Here is a 20,080-nt window from a genome sequence, read left to right as displayed (position 1 = left end):
ACATAAAATATGGTTAGAACCTTTTTCTTGGCCTCTGTTCCATTTTTAAAATAAGAGATGATAACTGTTGCAATTCCTGGGATCTGCATAGCTAATGCTGCCTATTGCTCAGTGTCACAAGAGTTGGTATTAAAAATCCTGTAATAATATTAATATAAATTTATATTTTAAAGAACCAAAATATGAAAATACCATAGTTAATGTTGCTTTCTCCTTGAAGGAAGTCCAAACTGTATACAAAATTTATGACAACTTACAAAATTTTCGTACAAATTTCAAAGACTTTAATAAGAGCGTTTATAATATTTTTGGGTATGCAGTTTTATAGTCCATTCAATGCTAGTAACGGGTGATTTTTTTGAGGTTAGGATTTTCATGCATTAGTATTTGACAGATCACGTGGGATTTCAGACATGGTGTCAAAGAGAAAGATGCTCAGTATGCTTTGACATTTCATCATGAATAGACTTACTAACGAGCAACGCTTGCAAATCATTGAATTTTATTACCAAAATCAGTGTTCGGTTTTTTTTTTTTTTATCGACAAATTTTGTTCAGCGATGAGGCTCATTTCTGGTTGAATGGCTACGTAAATAAGCAAAATTGCCGCATTTGGGGTGAAGAGCAACCAGAAGCCGTTCAAGAACTGCCCATGCATCCCGAAAAATGCACTGTTTGGTGTGGTTTGTACGCTGGTGGAATCATTGGACCGTATTTTTTCAAAGATGCTGTTGGACGCAACGTTACGGTGAATGGCGATCGCTATCGTTCGATGCTAACAAACTTTTTGTTGCCAAAAATGGAAGAACTGAACTTGGTTGACATGTGGTTTCAACAAGATGGCGCTACATGCCACACAGCTCGCGATTCTATGGCCATTTTGAGGGAAAACTTCGGACAACAATTCATCTCAAGAAATGGACCCGTAAGTTGGCCACCAAGATCATGCGATTTAACGCCTTTAGACTATTTTTTGTGGGGCTACGTCAAGTCTAAAGTCTACAGAAATAAGCCAGCAACTATTCCAGCTTTGGAAGACAACATTTCCGAAGAAATTCGGGCTATTCCGGCCGAAATGCTCGAAAAAGTTGCCCAAAATTGGACTTTCCGAATGGACCACCTAAGACGCAGCCGCGGTCAACATTTAAATGAAATTATCTTCAAAAAGTAAATGTCATGAACCATTCTAACGTTTCAAATAAAGAACCGATGAGATTTTGCAAATTTTATGCGTTTTTTTTTTTAAAAAAGTTATCAAGCTCTTAAAAAATCACCCTTTATAATAAAGAATCAACATAAAACTTTCAAAAAACCTGTCAAAAAATGTATCATGAAAATCAATGCTAATACCTCAAGAAAGCAAATATGTTCTCGGTTTTGCTTCCCACTGTAAGTACATTCAAGTAAAATAGTTACAAAACAAAGTGGCAAAATTCTAATTAGCACTTATGCTAGCAAAGGTACATATGTTACATACATACATATGTGCAATATCTCTAGCTTATAAAGAAAAGCTAAGCCGACGATACGTAAGCATGCATAAGTTAATAGGCTAGCCAGTGAACAACGCAGAATCGTGGGTCGTGTCAGCTGGCACGACCTATCTTATGGGCGCGCAATGTAACTGAACAGTGAAAAACGCTACTTCCTTCTCTCTGACGTGACGATGACGTGAGAATCCGCGACATTTGGATTTTGCCGCCGCAAACGTCGCAGCTGATTGCTCTCTCACAACGCAGGGTTGCCAATATCGATATACTGCAGTAATTATCAACTTTTATAATTCAATCTGTTCAATATGTTTGAATTTTTCTTAAAATAACTCAAAATCAGAGTCGAATGCTATTATTTATAAATATATAAGCTATTTTTAATAGTTTGTTTTCAGTTTTGATATTTTATATTGTAAAAAATTGTAATTGAAAACAAAGATGTGCTCAAAACTATATATGCGTATTGGGCAATGGCAACATTGTTCAAATGAAAACAAAGCAAAGATGGCTGATTTCTGCGTTTTTACCACGTTTTGACTGTGCACACATTTTGCCGATAAGGAAGGAAAAGGTAGGAAAGGAGTAGCGTTTTTCACTGGCTAGCTTTTAAGTGTTAGTTTGTAAGTTTATTTGTAAAATTGAACTAATGTTACTAAATTGGAGTTATTGAAATGCAATATTTAAGTGAGTACTCCCATTTGAGTAACTGTTGTGCAATATTTAAGTGAGTACTATTTTTGGAATTGTCAATCGATGGCAAACAAAATCTCACTGACCGTACTTTTGAAATGTTGGTATTAAAGAAGCAAATAAAAAATAAATTATGTTTGCCTAATTTTAGTGCGGCATAATTAGAAGTCTCTACTCAAATATATGGTTTATTTTGAATATATTTCCTCATACTGCTTCAGTTTATACATATAGTACATACGTAGTATTATTTTTATTCTTTAAGAAACAGTGTTATGTTACTGAAAAATTTTCATTATAACTAAAGGTTTTCACCAGAGAACTGCAAAAATCACTATTTTCTTGATTTACTTATACACGAACTTTTTCATTCAACCCAACTCACTGAAAAAAAGAGAGTGATGAGTAAAAATCAACTAATTTTGCCATACACATCATTCCGAGGATCTTGAGTCTTCGGTTCAAAATTTCTCACTCAATTCAACTCACTGAACATAAGTCAGCGTTCAATAAAATGAGCATGTGTTGAAGAAAGCATCATTCGGTTCAATTTGAGTTGATTGATTATGAGTAAACTATTAGCGACAAGACGACACGATGTGAGCGTTACGACTGCATGTACGACAGTGACGCGCTTTGCCTAGCCCGCGGGCGGCCGAATTTATTGCTCTCTCACAGATTCGCTCACACGTATTAGTCAAGCGCTCTCTATACATTGTGGAAAATTAATGTTCATTTAAAAATCACTTGATCAACGACTGTTGACTGCTACGCATGTAATTTGTATGTACGCGCTGATTAACAATTTTGGTTCAAAACCATGAAAATATTGATTTTTAGTTTTTTGATACAGCCGTTTAGGTGAAAACTTCAACATAAATTCAATATTAAAATTTTTTTGAATTTTAATTTCTTTTTGACACGTGATTTGTCTTTATTTTTGTAATTGATAAAAAATTAATAAGGAATTTCATTAATTTCACAATTTTGTAAAAGTTGTCGAATCACTTTAAAATTTTTTTATATTAATTAATACTAAAGTTTTGTATTTTTTTTGGGTGTAGCAGCAAGCTCTCTCATACTCCAACACAAGCACACAGTTTGGTAGTGTGCGTTTGGGCATCACTGATGTACGAGTACAGCAGCGATGGGCAAATGAAATGTATGGATGTATTGGTAACCGCGAGCGTAAAGTGGCTACCATGGGACAAAGAACATTTGCAGTCAGTTGATTAACAAACAACAGCGAAGCAACATCGTGCGCCGCTTGATTGTTTTATGTTCCTATTTATGCGCGTACCTATATGTGTTTGTTCAAAATGGATGACAAATATTGCTTTATGATTTCCGATGCCTTTGGTAATATGCAATGTCTATTGTGTAATATGTGTGTAAAGGGGACCCGGGCATAGGTATAATTTTAGGAGGCACTATAATACCTTCCATAAATACTTTGAAAAATATGAGGGTATTGAGAGAGATAATATGTTAAAAAAAAAAAAAAAAATTTCGAGAACTTCACAATTTCAACTTTATCTTAAAATTTCCGCTAACTAGTTTGCTAGTAAAAGTAGTCAACTCCCAATTTACCCCACCAAAGGTATCTGAAATTATAACATTTTATTTATGTTATACATTTCAAATGGGGCAAAAATATACTAGGGCATAAACATCAACACACCGACTACCTATGTTACCTCGTTGCTGTCTGCAGCGCAACTGGCAGGAAAATCAATTCATTATCCCACAGTGCAAAACTGGTTTTTTCGCTCTCAATAGGGACTGAAATAAGAGCGTAAGAATACGTGTGCTGAGAGTAACTGCTCATGTGAGTCAAAACGCCCATGTATGGAGTACAGTAACAATTTCTATGCAAGCCCCATGCGTTCCACGAACTGCAGCTTGTTGTTGTAGCTTGTTTTGGTTTTCGTTCTTCTCACATTTCATCTGTGCAGAAAAAGTGCCGCAAAAGAAATATTTACTTTATACAAAATGCAGAATCAAGAAGAATGCAACAGGTTATCAATTATCAAATCTGTGAACATCTGTAGTAATAACAAAAAGTGAAAAAAACAACTAACATGAAACACTGGTGCCATAATTTCGCAAAAAAAAAAATAATAATCAAAAACAATCAAAAGTAATCTTCGAAAGTAGTCAAATTATTTTTCGATTACTTTTTATTATACATGGAATAGATCGTCGAAGAAATAGTTACGCAGAAAGCAATGCCAACCAGTAGATGAATAACTAATGCATTAGGATGAATTCACACAAATCACCCTAAAAACGACGATTGCTTCTACTTTCGGTTGCTATTGATTAATGCACGCGGCTCAACTTCACTTGAGTCATTGCGTACTGCGAATGATGCGGTGTGTGCAGGTTTCGAAGAAGTAGCCAGCAATTACAATTGCTGGAACATGATAATCAATGGAATCAAACGATGGACGATTCGATAGCTACTTCGCATGCCACTTCGCACACTTTTCGCGAAGATAATTTCGACATATCAGCCTTAAAATCCACGTCAATTATGGGATACGGACAAAAATGGCATTGCCGAAGACATTTTACATCGTATTCACTAAAAATTGGAATTGGGTGAATTCCGGTTTATACTTCCGGTGGTTTGATATCAATTCTCGAAAAATTAACTCATCACGAATGTTCGGACATTGGCCAAATTATTTGCTGTCAGAAATACCGATGTTGTTGACTGGAAACTGGAAGATTCAAAGTCGAATTCCGGGAGACTTGCGCTCATACAAATCGATCGATCGTCTTGACAATGAAAACGACGCCGCGAATTATCTAGTGGAATTTCTAAACTCTTTGGAGAGGCTGGGTATGCCACCGCATCATTTGCGTTTCAAAGTTGGATCTGCCGTTATTATGTGTCGCAATCTTCATGCGCCGAACCCCGTAACCCGACTGATTGTGGCGCACCTATCGAATACAAGGGTGGCAGAATGCTTGATTCTACGAATTCCTTTAAGTTCGAACGATTTGCCATTTCAGTTCAAATATACATTCAAATGTGCCTTTGAGATGACAATCAACAGGACAGAGGGATAATCGCATAGTATAAGGCATAAATTTGGAAATGTTATGTTTTTCATGCGGCCAGATATACGTGGCGTGCGTGTTTATAATATAAACTAGCTGACCCCGCAGCCGTTGTCCTGCGTGAAATTATGTGTTTTGAAATGAAAAGAAAGTTGAATTTATCATTTCATTTTTTTCAATGTAACGCTTGATAAACCACATTTTTTGATTTCTGTTCCGGTGTACAGAAAAGATGGTTTTACAACTCGTGAGCACGCCACGTATATCTGGCCGCGTGAAAAACATAACATTTCCAAATTTATGCCACATACTATGCGATTATCCCTCTGTCCTGTTGATTGTCATCTCAAAGGTGCTGGCATACCAAGCCTCTCCAAAGAGTTTAGAAATTCCACTAGATAATTCGCGGCGTCGTTTTCATTGTCAAGACGATCGATCGATTTGTATGAGCGCAAGTCTCCCGGAATTCGACTTTGAATCTTCCAGTTTCCAGTCAACAACATCGGTATTTCTGACAGCAAATAATTTGGCCAATGTCCGAACATTCGTGATGAGTTAATTTTTCGAGAAACCGGAAGTATAAACCGGAATTGACCCAATTCCAATTTTTAGCGAATACGATGTAAAATGTCTTCGGCAATGCCATTTTTGTCCGTATCCCATAATTGACGTGGATTTTAAGGCTGATATGTCGAAATTATCTTCGCGAAAAGTGTGCGAAGTGGCATGCGAAGTAGCTATCGAATCGTCCATCGTTTGATTCCATTGATTATCATGTTCCAGCAATTGTAATTGCTGGCTACTTCTTCGAAACCTGCACACACCGCATCATTCGCAGTACGCAATGACTCAAGTGAAGTTGAGCCGCGTGCATTAATCAATAGCAACCGAAAGTAGAAGCAATCGTCGTTTTTAGGGTGATTTGTGTGAATTCATCCTAATGCATTAGTTATTCATCTACTGGTTGGCATTGCTTTCTGCGTAACTATTTCTTCGACGATGTATTCCATGTATAATATCAAAGTATTTCCGAATGCTGGTGGTGTTTCCACCGGCTGTACTGTATTCTCTGGGTTGAAATAGACTCTTTTTCCATTCTCCAAATTAACTGCGAGACGCACAACAGTCGGAAAACGTTCAGGAATTGCAAAAGTAAATATCCTATAAAGCGTTTTATTGCAGTTCACGTATCGACCGTATCGTTCAAGACCAATAACCTCCATGTTGCTTCCTTTCGTGACGCACTTACAAACGTATTTTATCTATTTCACCAAACTACATTGACATGAGTTTTGAATGTTAATTAGATATCGATATTCACTCTTCTAAATTGAATGCTGAAAGTTCTGCCATTGTCGTCTGGTGAGCGACTCCGATAGAGTGAATTTCCATTATGTCCAGTTTGTATTTCCGGAAGAAAAGCACTTGGATAGTGTATCATGCATTTATTATCAGACATACAAACCGAAGTGGGATTATGGTGTCCGCAAGGTCCATGAACAATATTGGTTTTCATCACTTCCTATAATACTGGATCTTCCTCTGCATCAGAAATTTCCGCAGAAATGATTTCATCAATTTGATCTGGTGTAACCACCATCCACCATCCAAAGAAGAATGTGTGCGTGGGGCAAACCTGTTTTTGTCTATGTAGCATATAACAGCACCACATATACGTTGCTTCAAGATAAAGTCCATCGAAGCTTTTGCTTGAAATGCCTTGCTGTCACATCGTGACGATCGCTTGCTGATATCCAGCGATTCATAATACCGCACGTATGTCCTCGCATCCTGGGAGTACTCGGTCATGGGCCTTGGGCTACTTATGTATGTTGATGCCAAAAAGAACGCCGACCGATATTAACGCGACCTCTTCGTGGCATCCTAGCAAAATTCAATCTGTAATTGATCACTTTGTGTGCAACACACATAACATTTTCACTGAATAATTTTCAAAAAATTTTGAAACAAACAACAAATTTGAAGATTCAAGTAATTTAAAAACAAAAGAAAAAAATTAAAAAAAAAAATGTATGGAAAAAATTAATTTTTTGGAATTGTCCAATTTTCCGACTTTTCCTCTCGAAAAGCATACACGTTTTTTTTATTTCTAAACCTTCCCCGATTCCCACAGAACATTCTCCGAAAATTTCATCAAGATTGGTTCAGTCGTTCTCTTAGCGTTACTAATAAACAAACATTCATTCGTTTGTATGGAAAAAAAGGGCTGTTGAATTTTTCTTGCCGTAAAAACCATCTTTGAACCTCAACAAACATTTAGAAAAAAGAATTGGCCAAATTGGTCCAGGCGTTGTTGAGTTATGCGCTTACCAACACATTTTGCGATTCATTTTTATATATAAGATAACATGCAATATGAAAAGCTTGCTTATTTAAAATTAAAAAAAATATATATATTATTATTGTTATTATATAATAGTATTTTTTTTTATTTTTATACAGTTTAGATTGATCATATGTGATTTTGTTTCGGAAATGAAAATGTAGAATAATGTAAGACACCTACTATTAAATTTTCTTTCTATTTTCTTTATTTTTTTTTGAATATACTTATAGTTTCATGTTAATTCAAATTTAAAAATTATATTTCAGTATCACTTGAGATAGCTTGCTTGAGCTTACTTTTTCTACGGTTTTTTGCTCTCCTATGAAAAATGATGTTACGTGATTTTGCTTTAAGGTGACGATATGTACTTATATTAAAATAAAATTTTTCACATAAATATAAATATTTTATATGGAAATTTCGGAAACTATTTTTTTATTAAGAAAAATATTTGAATATATTTTTGTTTCCTAATGCTTAGTTCTTTTAATTTTAAAAGCCTGGAAAAAAGTCGACATTTTTCATTTAAAAAATAATTAAAGTAGAAATATTGCACATATAATTATTTGACTGTGGTATTATCCTTAATATTATATTATATTTAGAGTGCTCCAATCGAGTCAAAATGTATGACCGACCCCCACTAACTTTGAACGGCCGATCCACCCTTGCCAGTGGCACACCCCCTGGAACTTCCCTGGGGGGTTCCCCATACAATCATTTCAAAAAATCACCATTTTTGGCCTTTACATGAAAAAATCAGCTAAATGGCTATGTTTTTTCTTTATTTTTATTTATTTATTTATAATAATATCTATTTTTTCTCTTAAGAAATTTATTTAGTCAGAACACATGTAAATGAAAAAAATTAATTTAAGTGAGTTATAGAAAAGAAACTAAAAAAATTATTGTTTGAAGTCTTTTTTACTTTCAAGTCTGGGCAATTTCGCAGGCGCCATAACAGCCTCTACATTTTCCGGTATAACCCGTTTGGAAACGCTAGCTAGCAATTGAACATGTCGCTCCGTTCCTTGTATGTGTGATGAAATTTTTGGATCATTAAACGGTGGATCATCTTGATTTAAATATTCTTTCAATGTATCGTACGGAATGCTTCGCGTGAATGGTGGTTCAAATACGATATTTATAGCATTCAAATTGATCATTTCCGTATAACTTGTACAATTAAAGTTTATATCTGGTTTTTTATAAACTCTAAGTTCCATTGGCTCGTCAACATCGGTTCGATAGCGTAGAATTTTTTTGATGGCACAGTCCCGCTTTTCTTTCCTATCATCAAACAACATTGATAACAAGATATTTTCCGAATGCGCGTAATATAAATTATTATATAATTCATATTATATTATATAATTACTTGATTGACAATTTTGCGTAAACGAGGTTCTAGAAATCGTGACCAACCAATGAACTTGAAAAATAATGCACTGCCGTACACGACAGAGCTGTAATACTTGATATTGAAGTACATTGGCACATAACATTTAATTATAAATTCAACCAGAATTCTTAAATTTGCATCTGGATTTTCCGTTGTCACATATAATCGCAATAATCTAGCGGCCTTCGTGAGCCACCTAGAATGTACAATTTTCCCTGGTTTGATGTTAGCCAGATCCACCGGAACCACGCCGCTAGAAATTACATGGGCCATGTCGTATCAAATCGGTGAAAAATTCTTTTTTTTCTGGAGCAGAGGGCATATTTTGCAACCCAATTTTCTGGAAGCCGTCCACCACCTAAAAATATTTAATAATAAAATAATTAAGAATGGTTGACAATTATAATAAATGATTGATAGCAATAACTTACCGGAAGAGTTGCACAAGTTTCGATTTAACGGCTCACTTTTCCGCATTTACATGTTCCAATGTAAACATTTGTTTCCAGAGATTTTACATACTCTGTAAATTGTTGGGTGTTGTTTCTTCTCTTGATTTGCTCTTGATACTTGTCAAGCAATTTATTCAATTTATTACATACATGAATAGTGAATGATTTATGGGAAAACTTTTTTTGTTCTGTTTTAGCACGTTCGCTTATGTAAAAATAATATCTCAAGATATCCAGATGGGTTGGTAAATTAAGATCAGTCAAATCAGTAGACACATCAAAAACAGTAACATCATGCATCATATATCAGGACGGGAATTAAGAGTAACTTATAGAGTTTTGTCTTTGTTCGTCGAGAGAAGACTTTACTTCTCAGTTGCCTACTCAGTCCAAAGTAGCAGCTTTAAAATCGACGAAAAGGTAGTGTGGTTGATCCTCTTTTCACGAGTCTTTCCTAAGATTTGGCGCATGGCGAATATGAGGTCAGTTGTAGATTTTCCAGGCCTGAAGCCACACTGATAAGGTCCAATCAGTTTGCTGACGGTGGTCTTTAATCTTTCACACAATACTCTCGACAGAACCTTATATTCGTTGTTGAGGAGACTTATCCCACGATAGTTGGCACAAATCTCCCTTTTTGTGAATTGGGCACAGCACACTTAAATTTCTATTGTCGGACATGCTTTCTTTCGACATATTCTACAAGCAAGCTGATGCATGCTCCTTATCAGTTCTTCGCTGCCGCGTTTGAATAGCTCGACCGGCAATCCATCGGCCCCCGTCGCTTTGTTGTTCTTCAGGCCGGTAATTGCTTTTCCAACTTCTTCATGGTCGAGCCATGGAACATCAATGTCATCCTCTCTCCTTCTCCTGACGTTATACTTTCACTGCCATTCAGCAGGCAGTGTTCCCTCCATATTTTTAGTATGCATTGGGCATCGGTCGTTAGATCACCTTTAGGAGTTCTACGAGAGAATGCTCCGGTCGTGAAATCTTCTATTGGCCGCAGCATGCCTCTGTCGGCTAGCTTGTCAAGCTCTTCGTACTCAAGCATTTCGGCATCTCTCTGTTTTTGTCTGCAAATGCGTCTCGCTTCAATCTTCAACTCTCGATATCTATCCCATCCCGCACGTGTTGTGGTCGATTGTAACGTTGCGGGATAGGCAATCTGGGCTCGAATCGCGGGACTCGTTATGGAGCGAATTTCATGTATTTTTTTTGTTTTCGGATCGTTCTCGTTTGTACGAAAGAATCGAAATTTCATTCGTTAGCTAGTTGAGAAACGTTATAGTACAATTTAAAAAAAAAAAATGAATATATCAATTAAAAATAATCGGAGGCAAAATGTAAGTTATTTTTCTTTTAGCTAGTTTATTTAAAATTTAATATAATTAAAACTAATGAGTTAAGTACAAATGTAAACAAAATAAATATGCGTCAAAAAAATTTGGTGAGTCATTTTATGCTACAGCATCAGGGCTTGGCAAAAAATATTTTGCCTAATTGCGGGCAAGTCAAAGTTTGCTGCAAATAAGCTATGGGATGCATTGACGCTAAAACTTAACGGTGCCGGGCCACCGATGAAAGATGCTAAATTTTGACAAAAAGTAAGATTAGTAAAATAATAGATTATTAAAGGGTTGACCATAGCTAAATCTTTTGGAAACTTATAGCCAGAAGAAGGATTAAATGGGTTGGTAGAGATGATTATTAATAGCGAGGAAGAAGAAGATCCGACACCATCCACCAGTCGCAGTGCGACAAAATCATCTAAAAAGAAGTCCACGGTCGAAAGCGAAAAACTTTCTCTTTTAAAATGCAATTTACGTGTATATGAAGTAACGCAAGCTCAAATCAATAAAAATTTTGAAAAACTAATTGCTTTAAAGGAGAGATCTCTCCAAATAACAGAGGCACATACAGCACATGTGCAAATAAAAGCTTGATATTTTAAAGGGAAATTTTCAGAAATAAATACCAACATATATAATATGTTAATTTCAAGTCCTTTATTGAAAATATATTTATTAAAACAAAGTATGAATTGAAATGTTAATGGAACGATTCAATTTTATATAAAGACAGCATAATATGATTTCTAATTTTATGATATTCCAATTAAAAAGTCGTTTCCAACTGAGTGTTGATAGCGTCCACTCGCCAAAAAGGACAAAGTCACTGCTAATTGAAGAATTGGTGGTACTGCGGTTGATAAATGCCCGTTAAATTTTATGTCCGATAGGAAGAAAGCAAATGCGTCTTTGGTCAGTCTAAACCGCTTCCAGAATCTGTAAATGGTTGAGAATAATAAGATTTATACCAAGTTAAACGGTATAATTAACCTTTAACTGGTGACAAGCGGTCTCACAGGCCGAGCGGGGTCAGTGAAACATCATTTCACCCCCTTCCCCGCCCTTCCTTTTTTTCAACGTCCCAGTAGCTTCGAGTTGAGTTGCGTCCACGCCGTACAGTGGGACAGTTGCGTCGTATTGTCTCATATCGGTAAGTTACATCGACATAAACTTCGGCATGGGCCTCTCAGACCTTACGTCACCACTTGTGTAACTATTTAATATAATTTTGCTTTATTGTTTTTTTCGTATTTTTACTGTTATTACTAACAATGAGTGTTCTGCACCTCCAAAAAGTAGCGTAAGGAGTTAGGAGTTAAAAATGTAGTGTCGAACAATGTGATTGAAGTTTATTTGGCTCAGGAAGATTCAAGTGGATCAGAAGCTGAAAATGTTTCCGAAAACTTCACAAGTGATCACGACTCGCATAGCGAACAAAGTGCTTCTGAAGATGAAAAACGAATTCAAGGGAATCAGCAGTCAGAAAGTGACAGTAATGTTGAACCGTTATCAAGATTTGTTAGATATTTCTTTGGCAAAAATCGTTTTAAGTTGGCAAAAAAATCACCAAACAGAGTTGCGCAAACAAGCCAGAGACCCCTTTTCACTGCGTCCGGATATCTTAAAAGAAATATTGAAGTGGACAAATGTGAAAATTCGTGAACTCACGCTGAGTTTATAATACCCACATTCCGCGCGATATACGCGTGAACTTAGCGCGTATTTTGGGTTCTGATTTGCCGCCAGAACCACAAAACTCAGAGGATATACCAAAATCATAGAAAACCTGTGCCAGTTGTCCTCCTAAGTTAAACCGCAAGTCTAATTACCAATGCCATTCATGTAAAAAACATGTTTACTTGCAGTGCGCTAAACAATTATGCCCTGACTGCCAATAAAAATTACCAAAGATTGACCATTGCCAGTTTTTTAAATTATATTTGTGATTACATATTTTATTTTATTTTTGTTAATAAATATACCTTAACTATAATGATAAATAGTATTTTTGTACTATAAACCTCATAATGATAACATGCATCTTATACATATATAAAAATGAATCGCAAAATGTGTTGGTAAGTGCATAACTCAACAACGCCTGGACCAATTTTGTAAATTCTTTTTTTTTAAATGTTCTTTGAGGTTCAAGGAAGGTTTTCACGTCAAAAAAAAATCGAATAATTGCCGGAAATCCCCTAAAACCAGCCCTTTTCTTTTTCTCATACAAACTAATGAATGTTTGTTTATTAGTAACGCTGAGAGAACGACTGCACCAATCTTGATGAAATTTTCAGAGAATGTTCTATGGGGATCGGGAAAGGTTTAGAAAAAAAAACCTGTATGATTTTTGTGAGGAAAAGTCGGAAAATTGGAAAAATCCAAAATGTTAATTTTTTCCATACAAAATTTTTTTTTTCAATTTTTTTGTTTTGTTTTTCAATTATGTATTTCAATCGTTCAAATTTGTTGTTTGTTCCAAAAATTTTTGAAAATTATTCAGTGAAAATGCTATGTGTGTTGCACACAAAGTGATCAATTACATATTGAAATTTGCTACGGTCGGCGTTCTTTTTGGCATCAACTTACATTAGCAGCACAAGGCACATGACCGAGTACTACGTGCGGTATTATAGATCGCGGTCAATTAGCAAGCGATCGTCACGATGTCACACCACGACTTTTCAAACAACAGCTATGATGTTTCATGGACTTTATCTTGAATCAACGTATATGTGGTGCTATTAGATCCTAAAGGTACTCTTTTGAGTGGCAAAACAGAGGTTTGCCGCACGCATACATTCTTCTTTAGATGGTGGATGGTGGTTACAGCAGATCAAATTGATGAAACCATTTCTGCAGAAATTCCTGATCCAGAGAAAGATCCAGTATTATACGAAGTGATGGAAACCAATATGGTTCATGGACCTTGCGTCCACTACAATCTCTTTTCGGTTTGTATATCTAACAATAAATGCACGAAACACTATCCATGTGCTTTTCTCTCGGAAACACAAACTGAAAATATCCACTCTATCGGCATCGCTCACCAGATAACAATGCCAGAACATTCAGCATTCAATTTAGAAGAGTGAATATCGAAGTTGACAACACATGGATCGTACTATATTCACCATTATTGTCTAATTCACATTCAAAACTCATATCAATGTTGAGTATTGCAATTTGGTGAAATCCATAAAATGCGTTTGTAAGTACGTCACCAAAGGAAGCAACATGGCGATTATTGGTCTTGAACGATACGGTCGATACGTGAAATGCAATAAAGCGCTTTGTAGGATATTTACTTTTGCAATTAATGAATGTTTTCTGACTGTTGTGCGTCTCGCAGTTAATTTAGAGAATGGCCAAAGAGTGTATTTCAACCAAGAGAATACAGTACAGCCAGTAGAAACACCGCCAGCAACAAAATTAACATTAAGTTAATTTAGTTTTTTCTCAACTTTCGTTAGTGATCCGTTTGCGAGAACATTGCTCTATTCGGAAATACCTTGATACTATACCTGGAACGCATTGTCGAAGAAATAGTTGCGCAGAAAGCAAGGCCAACTAGTAGATGGGCATTCAGGTGTGTTATCGATTGTTTCTACCTTCTACCGGTTGCTATAGATTAATGAACGCGGTTCAACTTCATTTGTGTCATTGCGTAATGTCAATCACTGGAATGCAAATGAAGTTCGCACACTTTTCGCGATAATCATTTCGACATATCAGCTTTCAAATCCGCACCTATTATGGGATACGAACAAAAATAACATTGCCGAAGACATTTTACATCGTCTTCGCTAAAACTTGGAAATGGGTCAATTTCGGTTGATACTTCCGGTCGTTTGATATTAATTCCATTCGCCGCTTATCAATTCACGAAAGATGAACTAATCACGAATGTTCAGCCATTGCCAAAATATCGTAACTATGATTCCTTGAGTGCACGCGCGATGGTAGCTGGCCAAAATACCGATGTTGATGACTTAAACTGGAAGATTCAAAGTCAAATTCCGGGAGACTTTCTCTCATACAAATCGATCGATCGTTTTGACAATGAAGACGACGCTGTGAATTATCCAGTGGAATTCTAAATTTTTTGGAGAGGCTTGGTAGTATGCCACCGCATCATTTGCGTCTCAATCTGCGCTATCCAATACAAGGGGGCAGAGTACTTGATTCTAATAATTCCTTTGAGTTCTAACGATTTGCCATTTTAGTTCAAACGTATTCCGTTTCCAGTGAAAATTGCATTTGAGATGACAATCAACAGGAAACAAGAATAGTCGCATTATGTGTAGCATAAATTTGGAAATGCTCTGTTTTTAACACGGTCAGATATACGTGGCGTACTCACGAGTTGGAAAACCATCTTTTCTGTATACCGGAACAAAAACCAAAAAAATTAGTTTATCAAGCTGCGTTACATTGAAAAAAAAATGCAACGTTAAATTTAACTTTCTTTTCATTTCAAAACACATAATTTCACGCAGGGGTCAACTAGTAATCAATGTACACCAATACTAGATCCCCGCCACAGCACCAACTGCGCCACTCGCCATGAACAAACATTTCTGTTTCACTTGAGCGTGCAATGTAGTGACTGCGGTGCGATCTATTGCCTTTTTATTGCATTGACCTCTCTTTCAACGTCTTCATTGGCAACATTCGCTCCAGTACTAACTTCATCACCCAACTCTGTGGTAGCCTGTCCTTCAGGTAATTTTCTCAAATGCTCGTGTGAATACTTGTATGTCCTCTTGTTTGTTAATGATTTCAACACATACCTATCTCCGTCTAATACCTCAGCCACTAAAAATGGACCTCTGAACTTAGGATATAATTTCGTTTCATGTCGTTCTTCATTCTTTAACAAAGCGTAATCACCGACATTATGCTTTACAATTTTTGCCTTATTTTTATCGAATCTAGATTTATCAAAACAAGAATTGCGCTCAATATTTTCTAAAGCCTGAGTTCTTAAAGCAGAGACGTCGACGTTCTGTTCCTTGTTACTTATTGGAATGAGACCAAATGGTCGTGCCTCTTTTCCAATAAGCAACTCTAAAGGACTAGCCTTAGTCACACGATTGGCCGTGCAATTCAAAGCCAGTTGTATTTCTTTTAATGCATCTTGCCAAGAGCGCTTGCTGGTTTCTACTGCGGTCAAAAGACTCTTTAACGTACTCAGCACACGCTCAACTTGTCCATTAGCGCGACTTGCACCGGTCGCTATTAAATGTAACTCTATTTTTTGGAAAGAACAAAAATCACGGAAATCCTTACTGGCAAAACATCTACCCTGGTCAGCGATAACACGTGTAGGTACCCCAAAAACCGATATTGACGACTTCAATTGCACAATTTGTATAAACAAATTTGGTAAAGGCATCGATTTGAACTACATATTACATATTCTTTCATATCGTTTTTACCACTTAATTTTCCGGTTATATCCATATGAACAGTATGCCATGGTATACCAATTTTTGGGATAGGATGAAGCTCTGCTTGAATTTTACCCGATGTTGGTTTAGACAGTTTGCATGTAATGCAATTGTCAACAAACTTACGAACATATTTGGACATATTTTCGAACCAATAGTAATCATATACTTTACTAAGAGTTTTCTCCCAACCAAGGTGCATAATTGACTCGTGCACATGGTTTATCACGGACCACCTAAAGGACCTAGGTACAACAGGTAAACATCGCGTTTTGGCATTTCTCTGTATTTTACGATAAAGGGTTCCCGCTCGCAACTCATACGTTCTTGCCACATCTTCGGCAAGTTCATTATTACGCAACTTGGAAACAATGGATATTATTTGTTGTTCTGCAAGAAGCCAGTCGTCAGAAACTTCTGCCAAATTTATACGTTTTTTTACAGCCTTATCAACAGGTTGATTTTCTGATGGTAATAGATTACGAGAAAGGAAGTCTACATGCGCCATACGCTTTCCTTCTCTATACCCGACATCGACGTTCTTTTACTAAAATACTCAACCACATAAGGCTTATTCTCGATTTTGTGCAATAGGATTGCCCCATAACCATCAGAACTGGCATCAGCGTGCAGCTTTATTGGGAATTGGGGGTAAAAAATGGTTAACACCGGTTTATTTGTTAAAACAATAATAATTTTCTGGCATATCTGCTCACTTTCAGGTTTCCAAACAAAACTACTCTTGACGGAGGTAAGAAAATATAAAGGTTTCATCACTTGTGAAAATTTAGGAATGAATTGTCGGAAATACGATGACAACCCTATAAATTGCCTCAACTGTGTAACAGATTGAGGAGGAGGTAAAGCTCTTAACGCTTGCACCTTACGTGGATTAGGTCGAATCTCTCCTGCTATTATCTCGTAACCAAGGTACTCAACACTTGATTTTAAAAACGAGCATTTTGTAATATTAAATGAAAACCCTGCCTTGGTGAGAACATCTAAAACTATTTTCAATCGGTCAAGCGCCTCCTCCTTTGTAGTAGCAACGACCATAATATCATCCATATATACGATGACAAAAGAATGAGCAAGTTCACCTTAAGCTGTCATGACAGCACGTTGAAATACTGACGGCGCATTCTTAAGGCCAAATGGCATCCTCAAATATTCGTACTGACCCTCTGGCGTAACGAACGCAGTACGCTCTATAGAATCAGGATGAATAGGAATTTGATGAAACCCACTTGCCATATCAAGGCAACAAAAATATTTTGCCCCACGTAATCTAGCTATCTGATCAGATATAAGTGGTAGTGGATATTTGGCAGAGACAAAGTTTGCATTGAGTTCTCGGTAGTCAACGCAAAGACGATCGGTACCATTCTTTTTCTTAACAAGAAGCATCGGGCTTGCGAAAGGGGAACAACTAGGCCGAATAATATTAAACTTCAATAGCTCACCTATTTTATTTCGAACAATCTCTTTTTCTTCCGAGCTAAGTCTATAGGGTCGCCTCTGCACGGTCTTATTTGGATCAACCAAACGTATTTCTAACTGACCAGTATTAATCCTAGTCTTCGGAGTTCCATCAATAAAATAATTTGAATATTCTTTTAAAACTTGCAACAAACACCCTTTATCATGCTAGTAACCAACAGATACCGAACATGTATTTACGTTTTTCGAAATAAAAATATTAAAATTGTCAATCGACATTGCTACTCCGAAACCTTGGCTCAGAATTTCACGACCAATTATCACATCATACGTTAAATGGCAGTCTAAAATTACATGAAACAAAACATCTAGGGCATGTCCTTCAATAACGACATCCGATAAAATCTGTAATGTGCTACACACAGCGGCATTGCCGATACCTTTTAATACTACATTACTGTTAATTCTTTTTCCGAAAAGTTTGTTTGATACAGATTCTTTTAGAAGTGAACACTCAGCCCCGGTGTCAAAACAAAATGGATACGACTCACCAGACTGAAACAGCATTCCCCTTGGCTCAGCTTCTGTACACTCACCCTCGTCTCGTATACGTTTCCCTGTTTACTGCTCGAAGATGTACTGCTACTCTTTGGACACACTGTTGCTATATGACCAGCAACTCCACATTTGAAGCACGTAAGCGTTGATCGATTTCTGTCCAGCGATGAACTGCTCTGCAACGGATTAGCTCTTGAAGTGTAGTTTGGTTTATTCCTTTTTAAACGGCAGTCTGCGATTTTGTGACCCGCTTTCCCACAAAAATGGCACTTCACATATGGTGGCAACTTTAACTTCTTGTATTCTGGATACGTAGAATTATCAAAAGTTGGGGAATCCTTCCGCTTTCCGAACGCAAAAGCTTTAAATTCCTACTGAAGCTCGTTTCTTGTTTTGATATTTGTTGTAAAAAGCAAACGCTGCAATGCGCAAGAATGACAGACACAGAAATCTCCTCAGTGTTCATTGCCTTCCATCTTGACACAAGGGATGTTACCAGACGACTTCCATACATCGAAAGGCACTCGCCATCTTTTGGACGACCATTCAAAATGTGCATCAATGTGGCCACTGAAGTCTCTGCACCCACATAACACTGCACGAACAAGTCTTTAAATTGCTGCCACGTTATGCCGGCAAAGCAAATTTGCGACAACCACTGCGAAGCGGCTCCTTCCAAAGACTTACTCAAAGACATGATGAAAGATTTCACTAAAAGATTTTCGGCTAAAATCATGTCGACCGTTGTACACCATGAATTTTGATCAGCGCCAGGACATCAGGATGAAACTTCGGAAGCGAAATAGCTTTTGTTTGCAAAGTTGCAGGGTTTTGCATTGCTTTAATTAGTTCCACGAAATTTTGATTTTGGGACTCCAACAGTGCACGCCAACAATCGTTTGCAATTTCTTTAAGCGGAATCCATCCCACTTCTGAAGCCGGAATGGCCTCAGCAATTCCGTTGAATTTCCGTCGTTCTCAGCTTTATTCGTTTAGTTACAGTTCACTGGCGTTGGAGAAATAAAAATGCAAAGGCTACTACAATCATAAATACACATTAAGTTTATTAGAAATTAACAGGTACAACAGAGCAAAATAAAAGTGAACATACAGTATACACTGCATATATTAAACCACAGTATTCACTACTTATATTAAACTACAGTTGTTACTGCGCCGACATATATTTTTGTTGGTAGTCGATTTCAGTTTTGTAGATTTAAATTTGTCAATAAATAAATAAATAAAAGAATATTCGTTAAAGTTTTTTCTCAAGAAAGGTATTACAAATAGTACTTTCTTTTATTTACTTACATACTTTTGTGTGTAAACAAAGGCAAAGGTAATTCTTGGAAAAAAATTGATTTCATTGTTACTTGTTGATTTATACACTTGACTTTAGAGTTCCCTAATAAACCGAATTATAAATACACTATAGTCGATATTTGCAATAATATTGTTTTCATATTTTCAAGGTCACCGCCTGCATACCGTTTATCTTGGCTTACATGTCACTGGTGGTCGCCGTCATTTAGTACGACGTCGTAAATATCATATTTACAAAGAAAGTCTCATTGAAAGACAACGTAAAAAAGAATTACCAGGTAAGATGGAAAATTATAAAGATTTGTATATGTACATTTCGGTTGTACGCAGAAAAATAAAAGCGTTTCCATTTTCGGTCTCACCACATGGAAAGAAGCGAATATCCCAAAAACTGAATTGTACAAGGTTTTAGGTCAAGAGAAAAAAATTCTATGTGGTCTACCATATATGTGTATGTACGTTAATATGCGTAGTTCTTCCCCAGTAAGAAAACTCGAG

At 36.5% G+C, this 20,080-nt stretch overlaps 2 protein-coding genes across 12 annotated transcripts in view; both read left to right on the top strand.

Moving 5' to 3' along the window:
- Positions 1-20,080, top strand: part of LOC105222100 (electroneutral sodium bicarbonate exchanger 1) — a 762,556-nt gene that overhangs the window by 147,412 nt on the left and 595,064 nt on the right. For all 10 annotated transcript variants that reach the window (XM_049462397.1, XM_049462395.1, XM_049462403.1 and 7 more), the window contains one exon: positions 19,732-19,860. In XM_049462397.1, coding sequence (XP_049318354.1) covers positions 19,732-19,860 — 129 coding nt within the window. The remainder of the gene's footprint in view (positions 1-19,731; positions 19,861-20,080) is intronic.
- LOC125780363 (zinc finger BED domain-containing protein 4-like) overlaps positions 1-20,080 on the top strand; it is a 298,323-nt gene that overhangs the window by 65,755 nt on the left and 212,488 nt on the right. The window lies entirely within an intron of this gene.

Source organism: Bactrocera dorsalis, chromosome 1, assembly GCF_023373825.1.
Source record: "Bactrocera dorsalis isolate Fly_Bdor chromosome 1, ASM2337382v1, whole genome shotgun sequence".
NCBI lineage: Eukaryota > Metazoa > Arthropoda > Insecta > Diptera > Tephritidae > Bactrocera > Bactrocera dorsalis.
The sequence above is the reverse complement of the archived record's forward strand: the minus strand, read 5'-3'. Positions and strand labels throughout refer to the sequence as shown.